The following is a 26,145-nucleotide window of genomic DNA, read 5'->3' on the forward strand; positions in this document are numbered from 1 at the left end:
TTTTACACTGAGGGCCACACACCGAAAAATGAAAGCATGTATACACATACAGTATATATATATACATATATATAGGCCCTGCGATGAGGTGGCGACTTGTCCAGGGTGTACCCCGCCTTCCGCCCGAATGCAGCTGAGATAGGCTACAGCACCCCCCGCGACCCCAAAAGGGACAAGCGGTAGAAAATGGATGGATGGAACTTCCTGGTAATGATAAATATTATCTCAAATAACTAAAGTGTCAAAAGTATCGATATTTTGATTTGAGAATCGATATTAAAACAGAAAGATCTTGTATCGATGGTATTGATACTTAAATAATGACCACAACTAGCCAACCGACAATGTAACAACAAAAAATCTTACATTTATTCCCCTATTGCTTTTCAAAACATAAAATTGTCATAAAGAAAAATCAATATTGCAAATAAATAAACGAAAGCAAATGAACAAGATCAACAACATAATATGAAACACACACAAAAAATGTAGGCCTATATCATTAAAAAAACTAAAACTTTAATAGTATCAAAAGTGTGGCTTGGCCCAGAAACCATTTTTGGCTCATTTATTTTAATTGGCCCTCAGCATATTGTAAAAATAAAATGCATTCATTAATAGTGAGATACTGTATAAGCAATTTACACTGAATTGGTGCCTTTTGTTTGATGACACTCAAAACACACCTATAATTATGTCTTATTTTAACTCTAAATCTGATAGGACACACGTTGAACAACTCAAAATTTGTATTGGCCCATCTTAAGCAACTTTGTTTTACATTGATCTTTGTTTTACCCCAATTTGAGTAACAGCACTGAAATTAGCAGGAGTGAGTTTTCAGCATTGGATTAGACCTCCACCAAGTCACTTGATGATGTCAAAAACAGGTTACTTTACTGACCTCAAAAAAGGTTTTAAAAGACAAAACAACTAGTGTAACTAAACCATTTATTAACATTGCACATCATTTGCACATTTTTTTCCCATACATTCCTGCCAAGTCAACATTTTTATGCATACTGTCATAGTTTAAAACCAGGGCTGCTCAATTGGCGCAATTCCATACCACACTTGAGAAGCAGTGGTGCAGCCGTCGTACCTTAATGTTGCACGAAGCAGGCCCAAAATGGTGACACTTACCATCCCTGATCATCACATAGTGGGAATAACTCAAAGGGTTGCAATTCATAATTAAAAAATAGGGGAACAAGAACAATTTTAACATTAGAATTGTTATTTTAAATGAGTGCGCAATGACAGCAACTGATTTAGGACAGCAGTACACTGTCAGGAACCGAACTTACAAGCTCTATTTGTTCCACAACTGAGCTCGTAAGTCATAACTAAAAAAACACACTTTCCGTTCCGGTGGATGGGGAAAGGTTGAAAAACAAACACACTTGTTACTTAAATTTATACTCACAATTTAAAGCATAACAAAAAGTCCAGAGGCAGCTCATGCTTTAAAATACTTGTAAGTTTTGGTACTTCTAAGTTGAGGTATACCACTGCACATGTCCATAGTATACTTATTAAAGTGTACTGAAGGAAGTATTCTATTTGAGATACAGCTGGCAGCTGACAACAAGCAGCAGGAATGTTTGTGATGTCCCTCAAGATGAACTGACAGACGTCTTCATACATGGTCGACAAGCAAGGCCTCCAACATTCTTGAACTGTTTGTAATTGCAGTCGTGACCACGATAAATCTATATCCTGTATAAAAAAAAAAAAGAATCTGTATCAAATTATGCTTGAGTATACAGTGATACCTCGGTTTTCGTACGGCCCACTTTTCGTAGGATGCTAAATGATTTATTTGTCATTTGCAAGCATTTTACATTCTTTTCTGCTTGTAAAACTATCGTTTTTCTATCTGCATGTAAAACTATCATTTTTCTAAATAAAATGTTCTTTATTTTACTACCGTAATTTCCGGACTATAAGCCGCTACTTTTTCCCCTCGTTCTGGTCCCTGCGGCTTATACAAGGGTGCGGCTTATACACGGCCTGTTCTTCTCCGACACCGACGAAGAGGATTTCGGTGGTTTTAGTACGCAGGAGGAAGACGATGACACAATGATTAAAGACTGACTTTTCATATACCGGTAGGCTGGTTATTTTGATAACGTACAGGCGAGCACTTTGTATTACTTTGCACCGTTGTATTATTTGTACTCTGCACGAATGCTGTTCGCCATGTCAAAGATGTGAAAGTTTGATTGAATGATTGAAAGATTTATTGTTAATAAATCAAACAGTCATCTCTGTCCCGACAATCCCCTCCGTGGTAGCAGGAACCCCTATATACTACGCTAATTACACATCAAAACCCTGCGGCTTATAGTCGGGTGCGGCTTATATATGGAGCAATCTGTATTTTCCCCTAAATTTAGCTGGTGCGGCTTATAGTCAGGTGCGGCTTATAGTCCGGAAATCACGGTATTTGGGATGGGGTCTGGAACGGATGAATATAATTTATTAGGGGTGAGAAAAAATATAGATACGGCAATACATTACAATGCTTTTAGTAATATCAGTTTTCAATGTCCTATTTTTTATTTTATTTTTGAAAATCATCCTCTGGGCCAATTGGAACTCAAGAACGATTTTTGCACCTCCACTCTGCAAAGTGCCGCTGTGCAGGGTAATTGGTGAGCAAGGCAGTACAAAAAGTTGATAGTTCAGAAGTAGAGGGCATCTTTTTGACATTTGAAAAGGTAGATTGCACTTCTTTTAATTATTTGGCCCATCACCCAGAATCCTTATGTTGGACAAAGCACACATATTTCCCTTTCCTGTGTTTTCTAATTAGTGTAAAACTGTAAGTACTAGGCAGCTAACTATACAACTGGATTCATCTTTTCCGCTTATGAAGCCCTCTAAAAACATCTAACACTATTTATATGCAGTGACCTACATATTAACCAACCTATAGTGACATTTGTGGGGCGGCACGGGCTAGATGGGACTTGAGGGTTCCTGGTTTGAATCCATCTTCCGCCATTGCTGCCATTATGTGCTTGGGCAAGACACTTCACCCACCTGGCTTCCAGTGCTATTCACACTGGTGTATGAATGTTTGGTGGTTGGAGAGGCTGTAGGAGCAAATTACAAGCGCAAATGTACCTCACCGCCATCACCATCGTGCTGAAGGATACAGCTATCCCATCTGTCGTCATCCCAGTGAAAGCGGACATTGTAAGTGACTGTTTTACGTTATTGTATTTGAAACGTTTAGCAATATTGCTACATGATAATTAGGGGTGTGGGAAAAAATCGATTCGAATTCGAATCGCGATTCTCACGTTGTGCGATTCAGAATCGATTCTCTTTTTTTTTTAAATCGATTTTTTTTTTTAAAATTATTTTTACAACTTTTTTTTTTTTTTAATTTATCAATCCAACAAAACAATACACAGCAATACCATAACAATGCAATCCAATTCCAAAACCAAACCCGACCCAGCAACACTCAGAACTGCAATAAACAGAGCAATTGAGAGGAGACACAAACACGACACAGAACAAACCAAAAGTAGTGAAACAAAAATTAATATTATCAACAACAGTATCAATATTAGTAACAATTTCAACATAGCAGTGATTAAAAATCCCTCATTGACATAATCATTAGACATTTATAAAAATAAAAAAAAAAGAACAATAGTGTCACAGTGGCTTACACTTGCATCACATCTCATAAACTTGACAACACACTGTGTCCAATATTTTCACAAAGATAAAATAAATCATATTTTTGGTTCATTTAATAGTTAAAACAAATTTACATTATTGCAATCAGTTGATAAAACATTGTCTTATACAATTATAAAAGCTTTTTACAAAAATCTACTACTCTGCTTGCATGTCAGCAGACTGGGATAGATACTGCTGAAATCCTATGTATTGAATGAATAGAGAATCGTTTTGAATCGGGAAAAAATAGTTTTTGAATCGAGAATCGTGTTGAATTGAAAAAAAAAAAAAAAGATTTTGAATCGAATCGTGACCCAAGAATCGATATCGAATCGAATCGTGGGACACCCAAAGATTCACAGCCCTAATTATAATGCTTCGAGGCTCTGTTGCTATGTTTATTGTGAAATCAATGCAGTCAGGAAAGAAATTACGGTAATGCTTAAAATGAAGAAATTACTGTAAATATTCCGTTATAACATTGTATACATTCATAGATTATGTATACAAAACATTTTAGAGTGTTTTATAGATGGATTAGATGACTTCTCATCGCCTGCATTGTTACTCGTACTGTTTAAAAAACAAAAAAACTACTTAGAAAGCATAGAGAAAGGAAAGACATGTTTAATCCTGTCTCATATAAGAATTGCGGAAGATTGATAAAATTCCCCCAAAAATACTTGATCCACTTTCTGTACAATTGCAATACTGGAAATGGATCATTGGAATTAAATAGTTTTTTTACTTAGGGTCATCTATTGTACATATATACAACTTGAATATTAGACTGCATTTTAAATTTATTAGTAAACTATGTGAGTAATCGCAATATATCGCCGTATCACAGTACTGTATCGAATGGCGACTCATGTATCATGATATGTATCGTATTGTGAACTCATGGCCCAGTCCCAACCCTAGATTTATGTTGTTTACAATGGGAAAATGTATTCTGTTTTTAAAACATTTCAGACATATTGGAACGTAATATTCATGAAAACAGAGGTACAACGTTTTACTGTGACTGCTGATTGTGAGGCTGATTGTGCGAGTATTCCACCGTCAGAGGAGTTAGCAATTTCCAGTTAATTTACTACTACTCTAGTTAAAATACTCTAAAAAATATCCAAGTGTTTTTAATAATAGCATTTTATATTAAGGCATACTTGCCAACCCTCCCGTTTTTAGCGGGAGAATCCCGGTATTCAGCGCCTCTCCCGACAACCTCCCGGCAGAGATTTTCTCCCGACAAACTCCCGGTATTCAGCCGGAGCTGGAGGCCACGCCCCCTCCAGCTCAATGCGGACCTGAGACTGAGTGGGGACAGCCTGTTCTCACGTCCGCTTTCCCACAATAGAGGCTTTGCCTGCCCAATGAACGGAGAAGTTAAACAGGACAATACTGCCATCTAATGGATAGCCAACGGAAGACTGAAATTCAAGTATTTAAAAAAAAAAATTCTATGTAAATAAATATATATATATATATATATATATATATATATATATAGCTAGAATTCACTGAAAGTCACGTATTTCATACATATATATATATCATATATATATATATGAAATATATATGAAATACTCGAGTTGGTGAATTCTAGCTGTAATAAACCACGCCCCCAACCTCGCCCCCGACCCCAAACCACCCCCGACCAAGCCCCCCCCCCCCCCCTACCCCCCACCTCCCGATATTGGAGGTCTCAAGGTTGGCAAGTATGTATTAAGGCAGGGGTGGGCAATTAATTTTTACTGGGGGCCGCATGAGCAACCCGAGCACTGCTGGAGGGCCACACCGACAATATGTCAATTAAATTTTGCTCAAATTATTTTTGATATACCGTAAGATAGATAATAATAATAATAATATTTTCAATTAACTTAACTTATCTTTATACAAAAGCAGATGACTTTTGATGGTTTTATTTTTAACACTTTCTTACACAACACTTCCTGATGTATATTACAATACAAAAATTTCAATTTCTGTCACTTTATCCTGCATCCTCTTTGTTGTGAACGTAGCACGCCTGTAAGGTGATTGGCGAAGAAGGAGGAAGCGTTGCTGTTGCGGAAATGAGGAGTGAGGATTGGTTTTCCTTTTGGAAAGAACGAGATAAGTCGAGCTGTGTTAGTATAGCATGCTCAATAAAAGTTTAAAAAGTGCATCAGACTTGGTGTGCACTTCTTCTGGACGCTACAATTGATGTCAGAAGTGGGATGAAATGCCTCCCAGTTCGCCTTGCCATCAAACCTGGGAGTCTTCGTTGAGGGCGGAATTCCCCCCGTGGCAAGCAGCGTGGCTGCACCTGTAAACGCTGTCTCTGTCTCCCTCTCTCTCTCTGTCTCTCTCTCTCTTTGCGGCGAGCTCCTCACGTGGCACGTACCTCCCGATGACGTAGCACACAAACAGTGCAGTATGCGCAAAGTTTTACTTCTGCCACCAATTGTAGCGTCCAGAAGAAGTGCACATCAAGTCTGACGCTCTTTTTAAACTTTTATTGAGCAAGCTATACTAACACAGCTCAACATATCTCGTTCCTTCCACACGCACGTCTCCTCACTCCTCATTTACGCAACTCAAGAAGACAACATCTACTTCAGCAGGTCGTTACACTATATTCTTTAAACACAGCAACGTGTGTACCACAAATAAGCACACGGCTTTACCTTTACTTGTCAGTCCATGTCTTGTTGAAAACACGCCATTCGTCATCAACTTTTCTCTTTTTAGCGTCTCGGGGATAACCGGGCATCACTTGTCGCTGTGCGCCTTCACTAACAGGACATACGCACATATAACACTTTTCAAAATAAAAGCAGCACAGTTGTATTGCAGGCACGACAAAGATGTTTTTTAAAATTTATTTTGTAATTTGAGATTGCCGCTGCGCGCACGAGCATACGTCCACACGGAAGTAATACAAATAACGCTTTTCAAAACAAAAGCAGCACCGTTGTATTGCACACTCGAAATAGATGCTTTTTTAAATTTATTTTGTAATTTATAATTGGCCTCACCCGGGCCGGACAGGGACGTACAAAGGGCCGGATGCGGCCCGCGGGCCGCACAATGCCCAGGTCTGTATTAAGGGGATGTTCAAATTGCAGCTCGGAGGCTATTTTCGGCGTGTAGCTCGTTGTATTGGCCTTAGACATATTGTAAAAATAAAATGAATGCATTATTAAGGAGATATATTATTAAATATTACATTAATTGGCTTTGTCATAAAAAGCTAATAGCATACATTGACCTACAAAGGATTGGATTTAGCATCTTTAATCTATCAAAATGGATCCTGCATCCCTTATTTTTCTGTTTGTGGCCTTCCGTGGAAAAAGTTTGCCTTACATGTTCAACATCACAAAGTATCAGCCTTTGGGTTGTCTTTACCTCTTTCTCTACCAAGGAACCGTAAAGCTGAAATCTCGGAGAACGTGCAACCTCCCAGGAACATGACAAGGATGACGCGTTGTGCCTCTTTTGTGGCGCCGTTGTTGCCTGACGTAAGACAGAAAAGTTTCAGAGCGCTGCTATTCAAAAGCATTGCACGTGTACGGTATGTTAGCAAAGCCAAAAGACCTGTGACTACAAACTCATTCCCATTTAGCAAGCGGACAACTTCTTCAAGCCCAGTCCAACCGTCCCGCTCTAAGACCTGGGAATAACAAAAAACAGTGACAAATCACAAAATACCGTGATCCTGTGGAATTCAATGAGAAGCTTATTTACCTGTTCAATGAGTTTGCAGCTGAGTGGGACATATGCACCACTAAAGATGTACGCCATGTCTCGTGGAACTCGCAGGTCATATTCTTCATCTGACTTTGGCACCTTTACGTAAAATATGACAGCATGATAAGGTTATGGTCTACAGCAGTGGTTCTCAAACTTGTTTCACCAAGTACCACCTCAGAAAACACTTGGCTCTCCAAGTACCACCATAATGACCAACATTAAATTACAGTATGGTCGTAAGCCGAAGTACTCATTAAAAACAAGACAGAAGTATTATTTAAAAAGTATATTAAATCTTTTTGGCCACTGTAACATTACACACAGTTTGAACAGTAACACTGTGTTTGAATATATCATCTTTACATTAATCAAGTGATTCTTTGGCGTACCACTACATGGAGCCCACGTACCACAGTTTGAGAATCATTGGTGTAGAGCAGGGGTCGGCAACCTTTACCACTCAAAGAGCCATTTTGGCAAGTTTCACAAATTAAAGAAAATAATGGGAGCCACAAAAAAAATTTTAAAATTTAAAATGAAAAACACCGCATACAAAGCTTAAATGCTTTGTGCTATGTTAACCAGGGGTCTCAGACACACGCACCGGCACACACTGTAATGTGGAAATTTGATGTTAGTGCGGCCCGCGAGTTTTGAATGAATGACGCTTAATCGCGTCATACTTGCCAATCCTCTCATTTTTTCCGTGAGACTCCCGAATATCAGGGCGTGATGGCACTGCTTTTGGCGCCCTCTACAGCCTGCCCAAACAGTGTACCTGTTCGACCACATGTAGAATGCAGTTTCAGCTTGCTCACGTAAGTGACAGCAAGGCGTACTAGGTCAGCAGCCACACAGCTTACACTGACGGTATAGCCGTATAAAACAACTTTAACACTGTTATGTTACAAATATGCGCCACACTTTGAACCCACACCAAAAAAGAATGACAAACACATTTCTGGAAAACATCTGCACTGTAACACAACATAAACACAACACAACCATTACCCAGAATCCCATGCAGCCCTAACTCTTCCGCTCAACCAACGCACAGAGAGGGGGGGGGGGGAGGGTTGATGTGTGGGGGGATTTGGTGGTAGCGGGGGTGTATAATCTAGACCGGAAGAGTTAGGGCTGCATGGGATTATGGGTATTGGTTGTGTTGTGTTTATGTTGTGTTACGGTGGGATGTTCTCCAGAAATGTGTTTTTCATTCTTTTTTGGTGTGGGTTCACAGTGTGGCGCATATTTGTAACGTAACAGTGTTAAAGTTGTTTGATACGGCTACCGTCAGTGTAAGCTGTGTGGCTGATGACTAACTATGCTTTGCTGTCTCCTATGTGTGCAAGTAAAAGCTACATTCAACATGTGGCCGGGCTGGCACACTGTTTGTAAATGCTATAGAGAACAATTACTACAGTGCAATCAGGGCACTCCCTTAATTTAGTAATTAGAGTGACAATAGGATTATATTTTCCCTGGGAGTTATCTAGGAGAGGCACTGAGATCCATAAATCTCCTGGGAAAATCGGGAGGGTCGATAAGTATGCAGCAGAGCCGCATCAGAGTGGTCAAAGAGCCGCATGCGGCTCCGGAGCCGCGGGTTGCCGACCCCTGGTGTAGAGTATTTGTTTTGGACATGCTGAGCAAGTTACATTGAGAAACATTGCAAGATTATTATGTCTAAACAGGATTAGGGACAAGCAGAGCTTTTTATTAATGCTAACACTTCTCCACCCTTTCTCTAAGTCAGATAATTCATACATAACATATGTTATACTGTTATTGTTGACACAATAATTCGAATGTTTTGGCATTAAAAAGTTTGCCCACTTCCTATGTTTATGTTTCACCGTTTTTTAATGAATGGAGAGCTTGTGCGGTATATTTCTCTTTCTCTATGCATGCGATTCCCCACCCCTTTGGCACTTAGGGAGTGTCAAAATACACAGCCTAGCAACTTTCTGCCTTTATGATTGGTCACTTTGAACGCCTACCGTCTCCTGTCTCCTGCCATGAAAACCCTCCATTAACGCTGGAATACACTCTCGCGTCACGTAGCTTGCGTCCCCTCTGATGACGTCTTGATTCATTTATAGCTCTGCCACGGGGGCTGGCGTGTGACTCGCAGTTCTCTTCCAAAACACCTGCGGGGAATGTCTCCTGAATGAGCAACAGTAGCTGTCGTTGACCAGATATTTACCATCTTGTGAAGAGTGAGCAATGTTAACCGTAACATCACCATCTTTGTTGGCACTGGAACTAATCATTCAGAAACATCCATTTACTTTTATAGAACGTTTTACTCAAAAAAAAGTTCTTGAAGATGGGACTATCAATCCCTAAACGAGTCGCGGCACAGGACAGGCAAATTTTCAACGGCCGTTCGGGACATGGGACAAAAGAGAGTTATGTAATTGAAAATAAACAAAACTGTTAAATAACTATTTTAACGACCTGCTGGTGTTAATGTTTAGGTTCATATGTTATTGATGTTCAAAGCTCCCATGTTCGTGACCATACCGTGACTGAAAGAGGATTGACAGAGAATGAAGAAGCGTTGGAGAGGGTGGTTATAACCGATTCTGTGGTAGGGACCACTAGTCCCAGGACACTCCAACCCCTGCTGAACGTTGTGTGTGAGAGAAAAAGACAAGTGTGCACGAGAAATAATGTCGAAATTGAACCTGTTGTTAGCACAAGATTGGCAATAAAAGTTAAAAACAGTTTTGTACTTTACGGAAATCTTCTGGGCGAAACAACACAACAAGCTCAGAAATGACATTCAGTAATAATTTTTAGAGCGCACGCATGCAATCACTGTTGCTTTATCTCATACAATAATTTGTGCATTTCATGCACAATCTCTGCTCTCCTGTGCTCAGGGACCCTTATAGGCAAAAGCTGACCAATCACAGCTCTGCGATCTGCGTCGCCGCTGACGCAAAGCGAGAATGTTTGGGAGATGCACGTCAAGGTCTGCGGGAGGATACACAAGGGGAGGAGCAAGACCGCAAGTTACGTGACGCGAGAGTACATACCAGGCTTTAGTGCCAAAAGGGTGGAATGTCACACGTATAGTTTTTTTACGTTGTGAGTGTAAACAGAGTATGCGTATGCACAAAATGAGTAAACGCACGCAGTGTCTTTGATACATGGGAGGATTTTGGCACTGTTCTGACGCATACATCTCCACCAAATTTGGTGAAAATTGGTCAAACTAGAGGAAGGGCTTAATTAATTTTAAATGTACAGGGTTCACTATTGAGTTTTCACCAAATTTGGTAAAAATTGGTCAAACTAGAGGAAGGGCTTAATTAATTTTAAATGTACAGGGTTCACTAATGAGTTTCGTTTTGTTTACGACCTCTAAAATAACACACTTTACACCAGGCCTGCCATGCTTGCAAACTTTTGTAAGCTCTCATCCAAGTTAAAACACAAAGAAATACACAAAGTCCAGGAAACATACAGAATAATTAATTATATACATAGCCTTTCAATAGGGCCTATGTATCCATATTAACAATGATCAACCAATTAAGTGCATGGTTTAATATTGTTGAAATTGGCAAACATGATTGCAAGGCCAGGACTTACAACCACCAAAATTATGTGATGAAAGATATAAGATGGATGACAATTTACCAAGTTGAGTTTTCTGCTCAGGGCCCTGAAATGGCTTTTCTTTGCCAGAGAGGAAAACGCATCTGTCAGCTTCCCTGGATAAGCAACAACAACAAAAAAAGTTAGGTCTCCCTACATAAAAAAAATCATCTGTCTGTTACACAAAAGGGAGCCAACTTCACCTGCAGTTTTATTGTTGACCAGTTTGCCCACTTGGTTCTCCATTACAGTCAGTGTTTCACCCTGCTGCTGCTCCACAAGCAAACCCATCTGCTTGAGGGTGGCGAACGTGAGCAGGTGCTCCGTGCCATAGCTCTGATATGAAAATATGTACCAGAACAGCATTTAAAACATATATAAAACAGAACATGTTTTTCGCAAATGAATTAATGAACTGCATTAGGGGTTGTTGGACTGATCCCAATATCTAATCGTATCGATACGATTAGAAGCATCAGTAACAGATCAATAATAGCATGATGAAACCAATATTTTTCACCTCTCTTCTATGTTTTCTCAAAAATATCTGTTTTTTGTTGTGTTTTTTTAAATAAATTGTTACACACCCAGGGAATACGTATGATGAATAATATTGGACAGCAGGCTTCTGCAAAATTCTAAATTCAATTGAGAATGTTTTTCAAATTCCAATATTATTCCATTAATTTATATTGAATTTAAATTGAGGTTGCAAACAGTAAATATAATTGCAATTTATATTTGAATTAAAGTAAGTAGAGTTTAAATTCCATGAAAGAAGAGGACTTGACGTATTGGTCGATATAAGCAGGTTCCACTGTACAATTATAAGGCCCCTTTACTTAGGGGATTCCATAGGTTTTAGCACTGTCAGTATGACAACTACAGTACATGTAAAGCCAACAAAAGCAGAGCAGACTGAGTCTTACCTGTAAATATTGTGTTTTTAATGACCGGTAGTCCTTTTGCAGGAGCCCTGCAGGTGACGAAAATGTCATCATTTCAATAGATATTCTTTTTATTTTTCAAAAGTACATGAAACATATACATCAAAACAAGTTATTGTACCATTTTCCGTTAAAGACAGAAGACAAAGAAGCCTGAGACTTTCTATCATGGAAACCTACATAAAAGAAACACACGAGGTCAGTTTTGGAGGGGCATGCATACACTATGGACTGTGTTTGAGCAAACTTACTTGGCTGTTGATGTGCTCCTCGATGAAAGAAATGCATTCACGAATATCAAACCCTTCGAGTAAAGCTGTAAGAAAACAAGACTTGAAAATTGTGCCAATGTAAATCCTCCATAGCAACAAAATAGCTGCCATGCAGAGTAACCTACAGTGCTCATACTTCAACAGCTCCTGGAAATCCTGTTTTGTTTTCTTCTTCATTATTGATTCACTTGCACTGATGTCTACGGGAAATCCGTGTCGTCAGAAACAAAGTTGCTTGGAATGTATTACAGTAAGTCTACTGCTGTGATCGAGTACGCCAACACTTACGCAGACTCAGGAGACGATGTTCTTGTTTCAGTCCTTTAAGTTCCTCTGACACAAAGGTCTTCATCTGCTGTATGTCCATCCCTTGACGCTTCTGTGCAATTCCAAGAGAAAAGGCTTTAATTAGGGATTGTGCTGACACTCAGGATTGGTATCGATATGATACTGGCGATATTTACTAAATACAATTTAAGGGAAAAATTGTACATAACCCCTTCAATCCGATCCTAAAGCCTAAACTATCACCTGAATGTTCATTTCAACGTTGCCCGACATGCAGACATGTTGAGAGGAATTTAGTTAATTCCTGTTATTTTTGGTAGTTTTTTTAACCAATGTTGTTGTTATCAGATTGATATTGTTATCGGTCGACAAACAGGGTGAAAATAACAAACCAAATATCTTTAAATAAATCTCTTGATTTAAACATTCCTACTTTTCTTTTGCAGGTTATATACTGCAAGTAAACTTTGTCCATGAAATTTTGCAACAATGGTCTCCCCTAACATGTCTTGGTCCAGTAAGGAAAATACCTACTGTACAAAATTGCATGCAGGCCTACTTCTCTAAAAAAAAAAAAAACATATATTGTAGACAGTGTTAGCAATTTCTTTGGAAAGTTTCGATTTCATGCTGAATTTCAAGCAACATTTTTGACTGAGTTTGGAAGTTCAGAAAGTATGGGACTGTGCAAACACTTGATTCTAAAATCCCAAAGAAGAATGTGTTCAATCAACGGAAAATAGGAAAATTTGCTTCCAACATCGGGGAACCCATTTAGAGCATACTTTGAAAAGAACCTGACTTTCATGCAAATCGACCAAGGTAACTGAAACTTTGGGAAATAATCGTACACAGATTGAAGTTTAAGGTCAAGAGAAATTTGCTGGACTTGTTTAGGATACAATAACATTTTCATGGGTTCTGTTTTTGGGGTCACATATACAATGTTGGCAACTGAACTCAGTATCAGATATGATTATACATTTGTACAGACTTACATCATATGCTCTCTGGAGATTCCTGGCTTTCTGACTGAGAAAGCTGAAGACATTAGAGAAATGCTCATTTCTAATTTCATTGAAGACCTAAGACACAAGCAGAAAGTTCAGAAATGCAAAGGAATCTAGAAATTCCCTGAGGTAGCCCTACCTTATCCTCAGCGTTCAACATGACTTTGACGCTTTTGTCGGAGGAACCATCACTTCCAAAATCCACACAGCCTAAGAAAAAGAACGACATGTAACATCACACAAATACGTGGGCAGAAATGCATATACAGGATTATAAAATAATCTAAAAATATTCAACCTTTTTCTATTTAATATACCGGTAAATATTAAATAAAATCATATATAGAAATAGTTGTTTTAATTAAAAGTAAATGTATTTAATTTACAATTTTTATGTTTTTAATGCTGACATTTAAATGTGGAATTTCCTACACATATTATTTTTTAATTATTAAATTACATGTTTTTGTGTAATGTGTCTAAACCGATAGCAACATGTAATATTGTATTTAATATATAATATACAATATAAATATATCTCAATTAAAATATAAATCCTTATGTATTTATTTAATCTTACTTTTTAATATATAACTTGAATTTTTACATTGAAAATGTTAAACATTTTTTAAATAATCTATTGAGTTTTTTGTATAAAGTATATACAAACAAATAATATTTAACATGTTTTTTATTAATTTATATATAACACATAAAACTCGTCGAAATATTTGTATTTAATGTATTCATTTAGTTATTCTTATTAATTGTTGTATGATTAATTAAACATAACTTTTTTGTATGAAGTATGACTAAATTATTGTGACTGAGCTACTAAGATTCCAAACAACAAGTGCTAAATTGCATGTGCAGACTATAAAATTACGTGTACTATTAGACGTGTGTGGAAGGTGATCTACTAAAACTGCGTGTGCAATTGATAACAAATGCAAAAGTGGTGCAGAGCAACCTATTCAAATTAGATTTTTGCATGTACCACTCACTGCACCACCAAGGCATCATGGGTGTTTTGTTATGTTGTGGAACATGCAGCACACAACTATAATCTGTACCACTTTTTCTGGGCTATTTGAAATACTCCAGTGCGATCTAAACAACAGAACCAATTTTTTTAGCACACACAGGATGCAGATGTGATAATTTTTGGCACTACACCGGCACTAACTGCGATGCTGCGCAATAAGTTTTTTCGAAGTAAAAAACGTATTTAAAAAGCAAGCAGACACCAAAACACCTCCAAATCAGCCCCTTAAGGCAGCACTAAGTATTTTTTTTATCCATCCATCCATTTTCTACCGATTGTCCCTTACGGGGTCGCAGGGGTGCTGGAGCCTATCTCAGCTGCATTCGGGCGGAAGGCTGGGTACACCCTGGACAAGTCGCCACCTCATCACAGGGCCAACACAGACAACCATCATCAAATATTTTCATAACTATAAGGATGATAAACCGACTTTTAAACTAGTTTAATGACACCTTCGTCATGGTCTGAGTGGGTCTGTATCGCTTTCACTGGCACTGAGCAATTTTTTGGAGGATGGCAGAAACCCTGCCACACAAAACACTACAAATGTGTAGACTGCCCTGCGGCATAGTCACTTCCCCCTTTCCCAATTCGTTACAACGGAAGTCGATGTGAACCCCTACGTGTAATTATTGCTATCATGGCCGAAGCTACAAAACAACAACACAACAAAAGTTTTGCCTGAAGAGACAAAAAAAAAAGGGAGGCTACCCGGATAAAAAGACAGTCAAGGATCAACATTGGCCCGGCTTTCACTAGCTGGCGTGAGCTCAAAGACGAGGAGGGATTTTCGACCAACGCTGCTTTGGCTGTGTTCCTGCTGGACTCGTAATTACCTTTCTAGGCTCAAATCGAAAGGATAATGCTAATGTTAGCTATCGGAAATTTGTGTGGTAGAAATAAATAGCCACCAGCTTGATAGTTTGCACTTTCACACTGACACGACCAGCCAAGCAAAAAACTCTAAAGTACTGTATAAAAAAATATGCAATGACTGCAAACTGAAAATATAAAGATTGAGTAAAATATGTACTGTGGAAAGATCAGTCATACTGAATCATTGTGATATTATCGTGTCAGTTTGTATGTACGTGACAGTAGTTTCTGACGATTTAAAACACTATACGCTGGTGTTTATGGGAAATGTGATCTTGAATGGCTGAACAGTATCGCTTTGGTCAACTGGCGCCGCCAAAATCAACCAAAACTGAAAGTTCTTAAGTGTGGCTTTAAGTCATCCAGTAGCTCAAAATGTATTGCTTGATAGACGATATGCAAAGTTTTCTTATAGTTTCTGACAGTCCAGATTTGTCGACATTCATCTCTCTCCGTCATGGTTATTGCATTGATCGCCTCCTTCTCGACTCAATACCTGCGGTGCAGCTTTTTGTGCGTAACAGGGAAAGTGAAAAATACAGACACAAAAACAGCGGCCGCAGAAACTTTCAGGCCTGATCGACCACATTGCGGACCCTAAATGATTACATTTGCATCTACTCCTCCCAGTATTGTAGACCTCCTGATAATCAGCAAATATTATGCATATACATGAAGGCAAACATGCTTTATAGATTGCGCTTGCTATTTTGTTCATTCTTTGCTCATCCTCTGTGCAGGAGCTTAGTAGATCAGCTTGTGTTTCAATACATGCAAACCTTTAGTAGATCAGGCTCTATATGTGTTTAGGCACACCATGAAGCGAAAATGTCTATAACACCATGAAGCAAACGTCTATAACCAGAACAAGTCAAGGTAAATGTATACTATTTCATATCGATAAATTAATTGGCTATACAAACCAAGCAATAACATGCACTAACCAAAGACAAAACAGTACCAGTGGTGTATATAACAAATTAGTCTTCTTTGAAATAACAACTTGGTCAACCCAACAACACACTTTTTGAAAGATGCATTTAGCACTCAGGATTTACACATATCCTAAAAAGCCACATTTCTGATGCAAAAAAGCTTCAGTTTGGAAAGCCTGCTATCTGCCACTTTGTGCTGATTTTGTCATGTCAAGATTATCATATGGTTAACATTGGAAAGAAACGTTGCATAGCTTTTTACTTGTTGAACTAGTTTGTCAAATAGTGCATGCAACCATGAAAAGAACAATAATCTTCAGGCTTGTATACGCAAAAAGGTTTTTTACATCTAATAGATTATTTATCTGTTACGTCCCCTCATATTAAGATTAAAAATCAACACAAGATTATAATATCAACACAGCACACCACTCACGCACAAACGCGCGCACACACCAATTCTGTCCCACCACCGACTCTGGTCATTCAAACCCTAAATCTTGCGTGAACAACCTTGATTCAACAAAATCGAAGAAGAAGAAACATAGCAACAAGAAAAAAAACAGGCAATATAGAAAAGGACATACGATTGAAGGGAATGATGGTGGTTTTGGGTTGGGACTATTTTTGACTGAAAAATACCAAACTAAAAAAAAAAATGTAGACTGGGTAAACACGGACTTTATAATCTACTGAAAAAGCAAGAGGTGGGTATGTTCGCAACAAAATAGCCCCAATGCTTTTTCAGATTCTTAATTGGCTACACACAAATGTTTTTCCAACAATCGAGAAAAAAATCACTCTTGACACACCTCAGACCACAGGACAATCTTATTAGACATTAGATAATCGGGCAAAAAAATCGGGACAAAAACAGCCCGATTGTCTTAAATACTGAATGAACACTGAACCATCTTCACAGGTTGCTTGTTACCCACCACATTTGATTCTGAATATATCATCCACAAGTCCTTCGTAAACCACTTGTGAGCACAAGGGCGTGATAAGGTCAACATCTGTAAAAAAAAAAAAAAAAAAAAACATTGGCAAAATTAGTGGGCAAGGCAAGGGTGACACAAATGAGGGGATTGGGATCTTCCCACCTCTGTCAATCAGGAAAACAGTTCCTATTTCACTGTTCTGTGCTTTTTGGTCTCCTTCTTCAACTTGCTGTCTCCATGACTCGTACACCATCTACCAAAAGCCAAAACCGACCACTATAAGAAAGGTAATTTTTGCCTAGTATAGAAGCAACATAAAACAATGTGAAACTGCAATGACATGACAGAAAGGAAAAAACTAATATACCTTTGAACACTTTCCTATTCCGTAAACCTTTGAAAGCGGTCCATAAATGGAGTGAAGGAGGTGTAGAGCACTGCCAGCTGTCCTCACCCAACGCTGGTCACCAGCCTGGGACACCAAGAGAAAATACAGCTCAAATAAATATAGATAATAAAAATAAGACTGGTGACACGTCATTTAATTCTATTACAGTATACAGTACATAAAAGTGCTCATTGAGAGAATAGTGTCTATTGTATTATCTGTGGCATTTTTACATATGGACCACATGAGCAATTGCCTACGGGGACACTATAAGGATGAAGGGGGAAAAAAAAAGATATTTATTTGTGCTAAGTGCCTGGTGTCCCCAATACGGCTCACAAGGGGATAAAACCAAACCAATGAGAGAAGATAATAGATTACTGTCCAAGGTCAACATCTCTGTCAATGAAAAGCAGTCACACATTTGAATTTCAATCAGCGCAAACTAGAGATGTAACAATAAATGGTAATAATAATATAACGGTTAGTATTAGTTTTAAATCAAAATTATCAAAAAAACGTGATTCATAGCCACATTTTGATAAACTCAAAGACTGGCGCCAGCTTGGTAGCGTTAATGCTAACACGACAACAGGAGATATTAACGTCTTTCCCCATTAAGAAACGACATACCCCAATCTAAACTTATACAAACACATTACTGTCAGAGCAACTAAGCTATCCACTGCGCACATTGAACCTACAAACTCTGCTCTCTCAGAACAGTGATCAACAAATAGGAATATGACACATAGGTGTTTTAAGGTGCGTTTAAGGACAGAGTAGGACACCACAAGGCCCGCCAGAACAGTCTTATCAGTGAAGCATGAGAAACATAAAAGATAGCGGGATTCCCAACAGTGGTCCAATTATTGTATTTTTTTTTTTTTTAATCTAAAGATTTCACTGTGTGTATAAGTACTTTTTGAGCACATTCAATAATACAGTGATATTAATGATAACTGTGACAATTTCGGTCACAATTACCAAAATATGAAATTTTCATATCGTTACATTGCTAGAATTAATGCAACCTCGCAAATCCCTTGAGACAGTGGCGGTTTTAGGCATGTGTATTACTTACGAGCATACAGGGCACAATTGATAAAGGCAGCATGGACAGTTGTGCTGTTAAGTGTTTTTGTGTCTTATCAATGAAGTTGTGGTTAAAATGAAGAGGTTCTCAAAAAGTTCAGATATCTCCTGGAATTCAACTAGTTGAGAAAGGAACACAGAAGTTTGTGTTCTATGTGGTGCATTTATTAAACTGTGGCCTTTATGCAGTCACACACAGCATCAGCATTTAGTACCAAGGCTGACGTAAAAGAAGAAGGGAAAACTATACATCTATCTGTGGCAGCGTCTGAGAAAGTTATACATAAGTTTCACTTAGTTTTCAATGATGTGCTAAAGTGTTAAATCTTAACGCTTGACTAAAAACCACAATAGAACTAAAGACATAGACATGCAAAAACTGTGGACTTTCTAATAGTGTCTTTTGTTGAGCTTTGTGGGAAATTAGCACCCCTCTGTGGTTTGGGGCTGGAAGGTGGGGATGAAAGGCGGTCTCGCCAAGGGCACCATTGAAGTTTAAACCACTAGAACAGACCTGGGCATTGTACGGCCCGCGGGCCGCATCCGGCCCTTTGCGCATCCCTGTCCGGCCCGCGTGAGGCCAATCATAAATTACAAAATAAATTTCAAAAAGTATCTATGTCGAGTGTGCAATACAACGGTGCTGCTTTTGTTTTGAAAAGCGTTATTTGTATTACTTCCGTGTGGACGTATGCGCGTGTGCGATTGTGAGTGAATTAAACGGCGCAATCACAAATTACAAAATAAAGTTTAAAAAACATCTATGTCATGCACGCAATACAACTGTGCTGCTTTTATTTTGAAATGTGTTATTTATGCCGTATGTCCGGGGGGAACCTGTGAGTGAAGGTGCATAGAGACAAGTGATGAGACGCTAAAAAAAGAAAAGTTGATGGGGAATGGCGTGTTTTCAACAAGACATGGACTGGCAAGTATTTCTTTACATAAATTAATGGTAAAGCCGTGTGCTTAATTTGTGGTACACAGCTTGCTGTGTTTAAAGAATATCATTTTAATCGGCACTACACGAAGAAACACGAGGGAAAATACCGGAATGTGTCTGATAAAGCGCGCGCAAGGGAGGCCGATGCGTTGATGGTAAAACTGCAAACCCAACAAGGACTTTTTGCCATATTTCACACCCCCAGAGATGCAGCCGTCAGGACAAGTTTCGTCATTTCTCACAAAAGCGCCAGAAAAAGTAAGGCGTTTTCTGACGGAGAGTTTATTAAGGAGTGCTTATTGGACTCTGTTGCGCTGATATGCCCGGAGACATGGACTGTTTTTCGCTAACTTTGGATGAGAGCTGTGATGTACGTGACACCGCCCAGCTGCTCTTCTTCTTACGTGGGATAACTGCAGACTTTCAAATCACGGAGTAGCTGGCAGCCATGCAGTCAATTAAAGAGACAACCACAGGTAATGACTTGTTCACATAGGTAAATGCGTGTTTGGACATGTTAGGACTGAAATGGGACAAGCTGGCAGGTGTGACAATCCAATCCACTTTATTTATATAGCACATTTAAACAACAAAATGTTTCCAAAGTGCTGCACAACAATATTAAAAACAATATTCAAATATTATCCTTAGCTCCACCAATGACTGAATAAAAAGAAAAAACAATTACATATAAAACCAATATAAAAAACAATATAAAATAAATATGATTAAAAACTATTTTTAACAACAGATGGTTGTCCAAATCTGATGGGGAAAAATGTTGGATAATGCAGGATAAAGTGACCATCAAAAGCAATCTGCTTTTGTATAAAGTTAAGTTAGGTTAAATTAAATTATTATTATTATTATTATTATTATTATTATCATCATTATTATTTATCTTACGGTATATCAAAAATAATATTGAGCAAAATTTAATTGAAATATTGTCGTGTGGCCCTCCAGCAGTGCTCGGGTTGCTTATGCGGCCCCCGGTGAAAGTTAATTGCCCACCCCTGCACTAGAATGATCAGTTCACAGACATGAAAATGCAGCTCTAATTTTGTGTTATTTAAATCCTTAATGAAAAAATAATAGTGTTTCTTACATACCACAAAGTTGTCCTGAAAAAATTCTGGGAGCTCCAAACTAATAACGTCATTGTCCAGAGGAAGCAGGTAGAAGGCCCATTCATCCATTGTCACGTCTGTTGAAAAAAGAAATCAAACATTTACCTTAACTGACTCTGGTGAGCAGAACTGAAAATAAAGAGGAGCAAGGACACCCCCTACCTCCGTAAACGCCCTGCTCTTCAAAAACCGTCTCACATGCATAAAACTGGAGGACAAGACAGACAACAGACTAAAACAACTTGAACGAGATAAAATCAAAGTTTACAGCTCAAAATATCATTACCTTCTGTGGGGTAAATATAACTTTGTATCTTCTACATTTCCCAGCTGCTTTATCAGCATTGATCACATCTGAAGGGAGAAAGTATCAGAAAACAAAACAACCAAAAGATTTGACAAGAAATAATTGTATAGCTTCTTAGTTGGCATTAAGTGATGCTGAGGCCTTTGTCCAGCAGTGGATTAATAATGGCTGATGATGATGATAAAGAAGAAATGAAACAAAAAACAAAAAAAATACCCCCATGTTTACAGCTCACACAAAAGAGAGTGAGTCTCTTAACTTTTCATTGGGGTAGCATTAAGCAGACAGTCGACTAGAACTCCACAATGTCATGATGGAAGAGTGGAAGAGTATTCCCATTACAACCGGTGCCGCGCTGAGGGGTTTTAAACATGTCATATCATGATATTTTTTCTACATTTAAAACACTTCCTTGTAGTCTATATAACATGTAATGGTGGTTCTCTGTTTAAAATTTTGCATAGAATATGTTTTACAGAACATCTTCAAGCCGCTTTTTGACGGTCTCTTAAGGAAGCGTTGTTTTGTGGGCACTCTTTACATGCCTCCACTTTGACTGCGTCTGCTCCCCGTCAGCCATGTTGTAGTTTTAAGGGCTTCCATAGCGAGTCTACTGACAGATATAAGTTCGAACGAAACGCTACTTTGTAGTAGAAATGGCAACAGCTGAGGATGTATGTGCATTTACGAGACAGTCTGCCCCACAACAAGACGATAAAGAAAAAAACTACAATGTCAGACTCATGCAAAGCTCTTTGGGTAAATGACTACCATAAATGGAGATATCCACTGACGTCACTATCGGGAAAAATGTCACAAAATGGGCAAATTCCAAACGGCTCGTTTAGAGGAAATATGAAGGAAGGCAAGATTTTTTAAATAAATATCTCCGCCATGATTTAATTTAAATTTTTTTGGACTTATGCAGATTCCAAAACACAGTAACAGGTACCAATAGGTGAGAAAAGTCGGCTTTGCATAAGGCAGTGCTTGATAACAATGGTGTTCACACTAAATATTCACACAAAGGACACTATTAGGACATGTTCACAGCTATTTAGACGATAATGGCTGTTGTGTGTTACTGCTATACAAACTGTACACAGACTATTTTATGTTTTAGCAAAGGTACATTTGTATAGTTGCTGAAACATGAAGAGGAGGAGAAAATATCATAAGCTGAATTTTAAACAATTATTTACTGTTATATTTAAAAGGAGAATTACATACCGCAAATCCACTTCACAGTTTGTATTCTTGGTCGGATCAGAAAACAGAGCCTGTGAGCGAAGAAAGTGAAGCCATAGTGTCAGACATGTTACGCTATGTTGGCATATGTTAAAGTGTGTGTATTAGGTGCAAAGAGTACTCACTGATCCGACGTGCTAAAAATAGGCTTATATTCTACTTTGTAAAGTTTGTCAACGTCGTGTTGCTGTTGAAATAACAAGGAAATAAAAATATAAGATGTGATTCATTATTGAAGAGATTACTTTGCTACATCTGACCAGAGTCACCTTTAAAATGGAAACGTTGCTGATACGATCCAGGGGGCTCATCAAGTCTGCCTCAATAAAAAGGTCCTTCTTTCCTGGAAGCTGCATGGAATTGGAATAAGGCGACAATAAAGACTTGAAACACTGTTTATTTAACGTTAGTCTAAAAAAGAGGCAACATAAATTACAGGGGAAAAAACTTTATAAACACAGGCTTATCTATAAGTTTAGAATATGGTGCAAAATGTTTTTGATTTCAGAGGAGTCTTTCCCATACATTCATTTATTTGTGGCGACCTCACCTACAACAGATAAATTTGGAGTGCCACAGAAGATTTGCTGCTTTTTTCTTTATTTGAAGCAATGCGCTCGCCCTTTCATCCAAACACATTATTATATTAGGGCCTATCTCAGCTGCATTCGGGCGGAAGGTGGGGCCCATTACACCATGAATGTTTATTTTTAAACATCAATAATAAGTAAGTCAATAACTTAATGTCCTGTTGGTAAAGGTGCTGTTTACAATGTGTTCCTAGTTAAATTTTTCAAACCAAAAGTACAACAGGAACATCACCGGCTCCCTTATCTTATCATTAGTGTTTTAACAGTACATACATTTTTAAAATGGTCTATATTTTTCATAATTTCTAATTATATTCAATAAAAATTGCTCGTCGGTCCGAGGCATTTGTTTGCCGTTCAGGCTTGTCATACACCTTGTCTCGCCCCACATTCCGTAGACAGCACAAAGGCTTTTCCAGAGAAGCAACAACAATTTGCAGTCACTTGTTATTACGATGTATTATACATACAATGATAGCTAACGTTTGCCACTGAATCACCTGTTAGCTTACAACACCCAAACCTAATGTGCGTGCACGTGTTGTGTACGGGCTTAGTTACTTCATTATGTGTTGGACGCCCTGGATGGGATATAATGCTTATATCACAATGGAAAGATAGCGCCCTGTAGACATCTGCGCAAAGGTTGCAAACAGCTCTTTTAAATAAGTTTGAAACGAGATAATGTTACACATTACTTACGACACTAATCAAAAAGCTCAATTTTCCCTGTCCACATACAAAAACGCTTAGTTTAGCTCAGGAGGCCCCAAACTTTTTGACTCGGGGGCCGCATTGGGTTAAAAAAATTTGGCCTGGCTGTGTGTATATATATATATATAAACACATATTCCGAGTGCGATGATGTCACCACGTTATCGATGGGAAAATGCATTTTTAGACAATATGATTTGCCTGAGCGGCTAGGAGACACAGAGAGTAACAAGCGGTAGACCTCAAATAGGCCATCTCAAACACAAGTGTGCGGAAAAACTACAAAACTCATCTCTTAGTCCAAAGAGGCGAAAAATTCCCAAATAACTTCTACGTGTCAGGTGATATGCTTATTTTTACAAATTGTATTACTACTTGTTGTCCAAAAGCTGAGTGGAAAAACACCAAAAAAAACACTGTTTCAACCACCGATGCCAGGGATTGCAATGTCTTCATTAGTAACTTAATAACTTGACAGCTTCTTATACTAGAACTGGCAAAACTAAAGCTTTAATGCAGATATATCCATCATCATTATTAATCAGATTTTGTTTAATTATGCAAAATGCAGCACAGAATGATTCAAAATCCCTAAAACTTCTTTGGCAATGCATCAAAGTACGATAATGTCACGTTATCGATGGGAAAATGCATTTTTAGACAATATGATTTGCCTGAACGGCTAGGAGACACAGAGAGTAACAAGCGGTAGAAAGTGGATTAGAAAGGTAAGATTTAAAAAAACTATAATTTAAAAAAACTAAAAACTTGGGACGTCCCGCGGGGCGGATTTTGGACGCTGGCGTGCCGGATCCGGCCCGCGGGCCGTAGTTTGGGGACCCCTGGTTTAGGTCGTTGCCAATGATGCAAAAAGAGTCGATGACGTCATTTAGCCGCAAGTACATTGCAGGCCCGTGAGAAGTGTCAGAAGTTCAGTTCAGACCAAATAAAAGTTACACTTTTTCCATGTTTAGGGCACGTCCGACTGGTAGGAGGCCACGGGGAAGACCCAGGACACGTTGGGAAGACTATGTCTCCCGGCTGGCCTGGGAACGCCTCGGGATCCCCCGGGAAGAGCTGGACGAAGTGGCTGGGGAGAGGGAAGTCTGGGCTTCCCTGTTTATTAGGCTGCTGCCCCCGCGACCCGACCTTGGATAAGCGGAAGAAGATGGATGGATGGATGAGTTTTTCCATCCATCCATTTTCTACCTTTTGAACTTTTTAAAGCTATTCTAATTCACGGAGATGCTCCTTTACACATTAAAAAACATTGGTGGATGTGCTGTGATTTTATTGTGTCAGTTTTCAGCAGTTTATCTACTTTATGATGTAAAAATTAATCTAGACGCCCTCCCACTGGAGCCAGAAACCTCATGTATCCAATTAAGTTTTTGCTCGGAAAAACAAAATATCCCCAGAACAACATATCTGCATTAGACGGTAGTCTATGTGTCATTACCTGTTCGAGAAGGTAGATGAGCTGATCTCTGGCCAGCCTTTTGAGCAGAGAAAAGTCAGGCAGCTCCGGTGAATCTTTGCTTGCGCTGTACGCCATAGTGCTTATACTACCTAAACCTTTGTGCGCTGACAACGAAGAAGTATATGAAAGCTAATATTGCTTTTTTGAGCGTTAGCGACATTAGCTATATGCTAAAAACATTAACCGGAAATCACACAGGCCTTAAGTTATTAAGCGCCTGGCTTTCTCATGTCAAGGCCGCCACGTGAAGGTGATAATAGATATATAAAGTAAATTAATAATGTATAAAGTAGGCAGAATGTTTGAGGAATGAGAGAATAAAGCAAATTTGACAGCCGTCAGGGGCGGGTCCTTGTCCTTCTTCCGCTTCTTCTTCTTCTTCGTTGGTTTCTTTTTTTTCTTTTCTTCTTTTTTTTTATTGAACAACAAACATACATTTATAATTCACACAAAAGTCAAGGCACTTTCAACATCAAGGAAAGAAAACAAAAGCAAATACATAAAGAGTAATAATATTAAAAAATATGAAAAAAAAGACGACAAAAAGGGCTACCTGAATTACTGTCAAACAAATTACAAATAATTAAGGACTTGTGTACTCTTAATCATTCTCCAAAAAATGTATTGATAATTGTAACACATTAAGCCAATTACAAAATGTAGGCATTACTTTCATAAATCGACATTTATGTAGAATTTTTTTTGCCTGGAGCATAATAATGTCAAGGATGATTGGCAACACAAAATTCTCACTTAATGCTCAGACTAAACAACTGAAACGCAATACAGGGCCAAAAATATGGACCAGGGGCCAGTAGAGGGCTGTATCCTTTCTTTTTTTGGCATTGTGCTGCAGGCATAATCAACATGAATCAAGTTTA

The 26,145-nt window shown here is 38.5% G+C and overlaps 1 protein-coding gene across 1 annotated transcript; it reads right to left on the bottom strand.

Annotated features, from left to right (window-relative positions):
• Nucleotides 1–570: 570 nt before the first annotated feature.
• On the bottom strand, nucleotides 571–25,634 carry vps33b (VPS33B late endosome and lysosome associated). Its single transcript, XM_062030531.1, has 23 exons — nucleotides 25,244–25,634; nucleotides 22,750–22,830; nucleotides 22,606–22,667; nucleotides 22,463–22,512; nucleotides 21,212–21,279; nucleotides 21,088–21,133; nucleotides 20,908–21,002; nucleotides 17,737–17,841; nucleotides 17,532–17,622; nucleotides 17,367–17,444; nucleotides 13,712–13,782; nucleotides 13,561–13,647; nucleotides 12,563–12,653; nucleotides 12,400–12,474; nucleotides 12,254–12,318; nucleotides 12,124–12,178; nucleotides 11,985–12,031; nucleotides 11,259–11,391; nucleotides 11,098–11,171; nucleotides 7,441–7,542; nucleotides 7,291–7,366; nucleotides 7,102–7,209; nucleotides 571–1,719 (listed from the first exon to the last, which is right to left on the bottom strand). The coding sequence occupies exons 1-23, from the start codon at nucleotides 25,337–25,339 to the stop codon at nucleotides 1,640–1,642; spliced, it is 1,836 nt and encodes a 611-aa protein (XP_061886515.1). The 5' UTR covers nucleotides 25,340–25,634; the 3' UTR covers nucleotides 571–1,639.
• Between the last annotated feature and the right edge of the window lie 511 nt (nucleotides 25,635–26,145).

Source organism: Entelurus aequoreus, linkage group LG02, assembly GCF_033978785.1.
Source record: "Entelurus aequoreus isolate RoL-2023_Sb linkage group LG02, RoL_Eaeq_v1.1, whole genome shotgun sequence".
Taxonomy (NCBI): Eukaryota; Metazoa; Chordata; class Actinopteri; order Syngnathiformes; family Syngnathidae; genus Entelurus; species Entelurus aequoreus.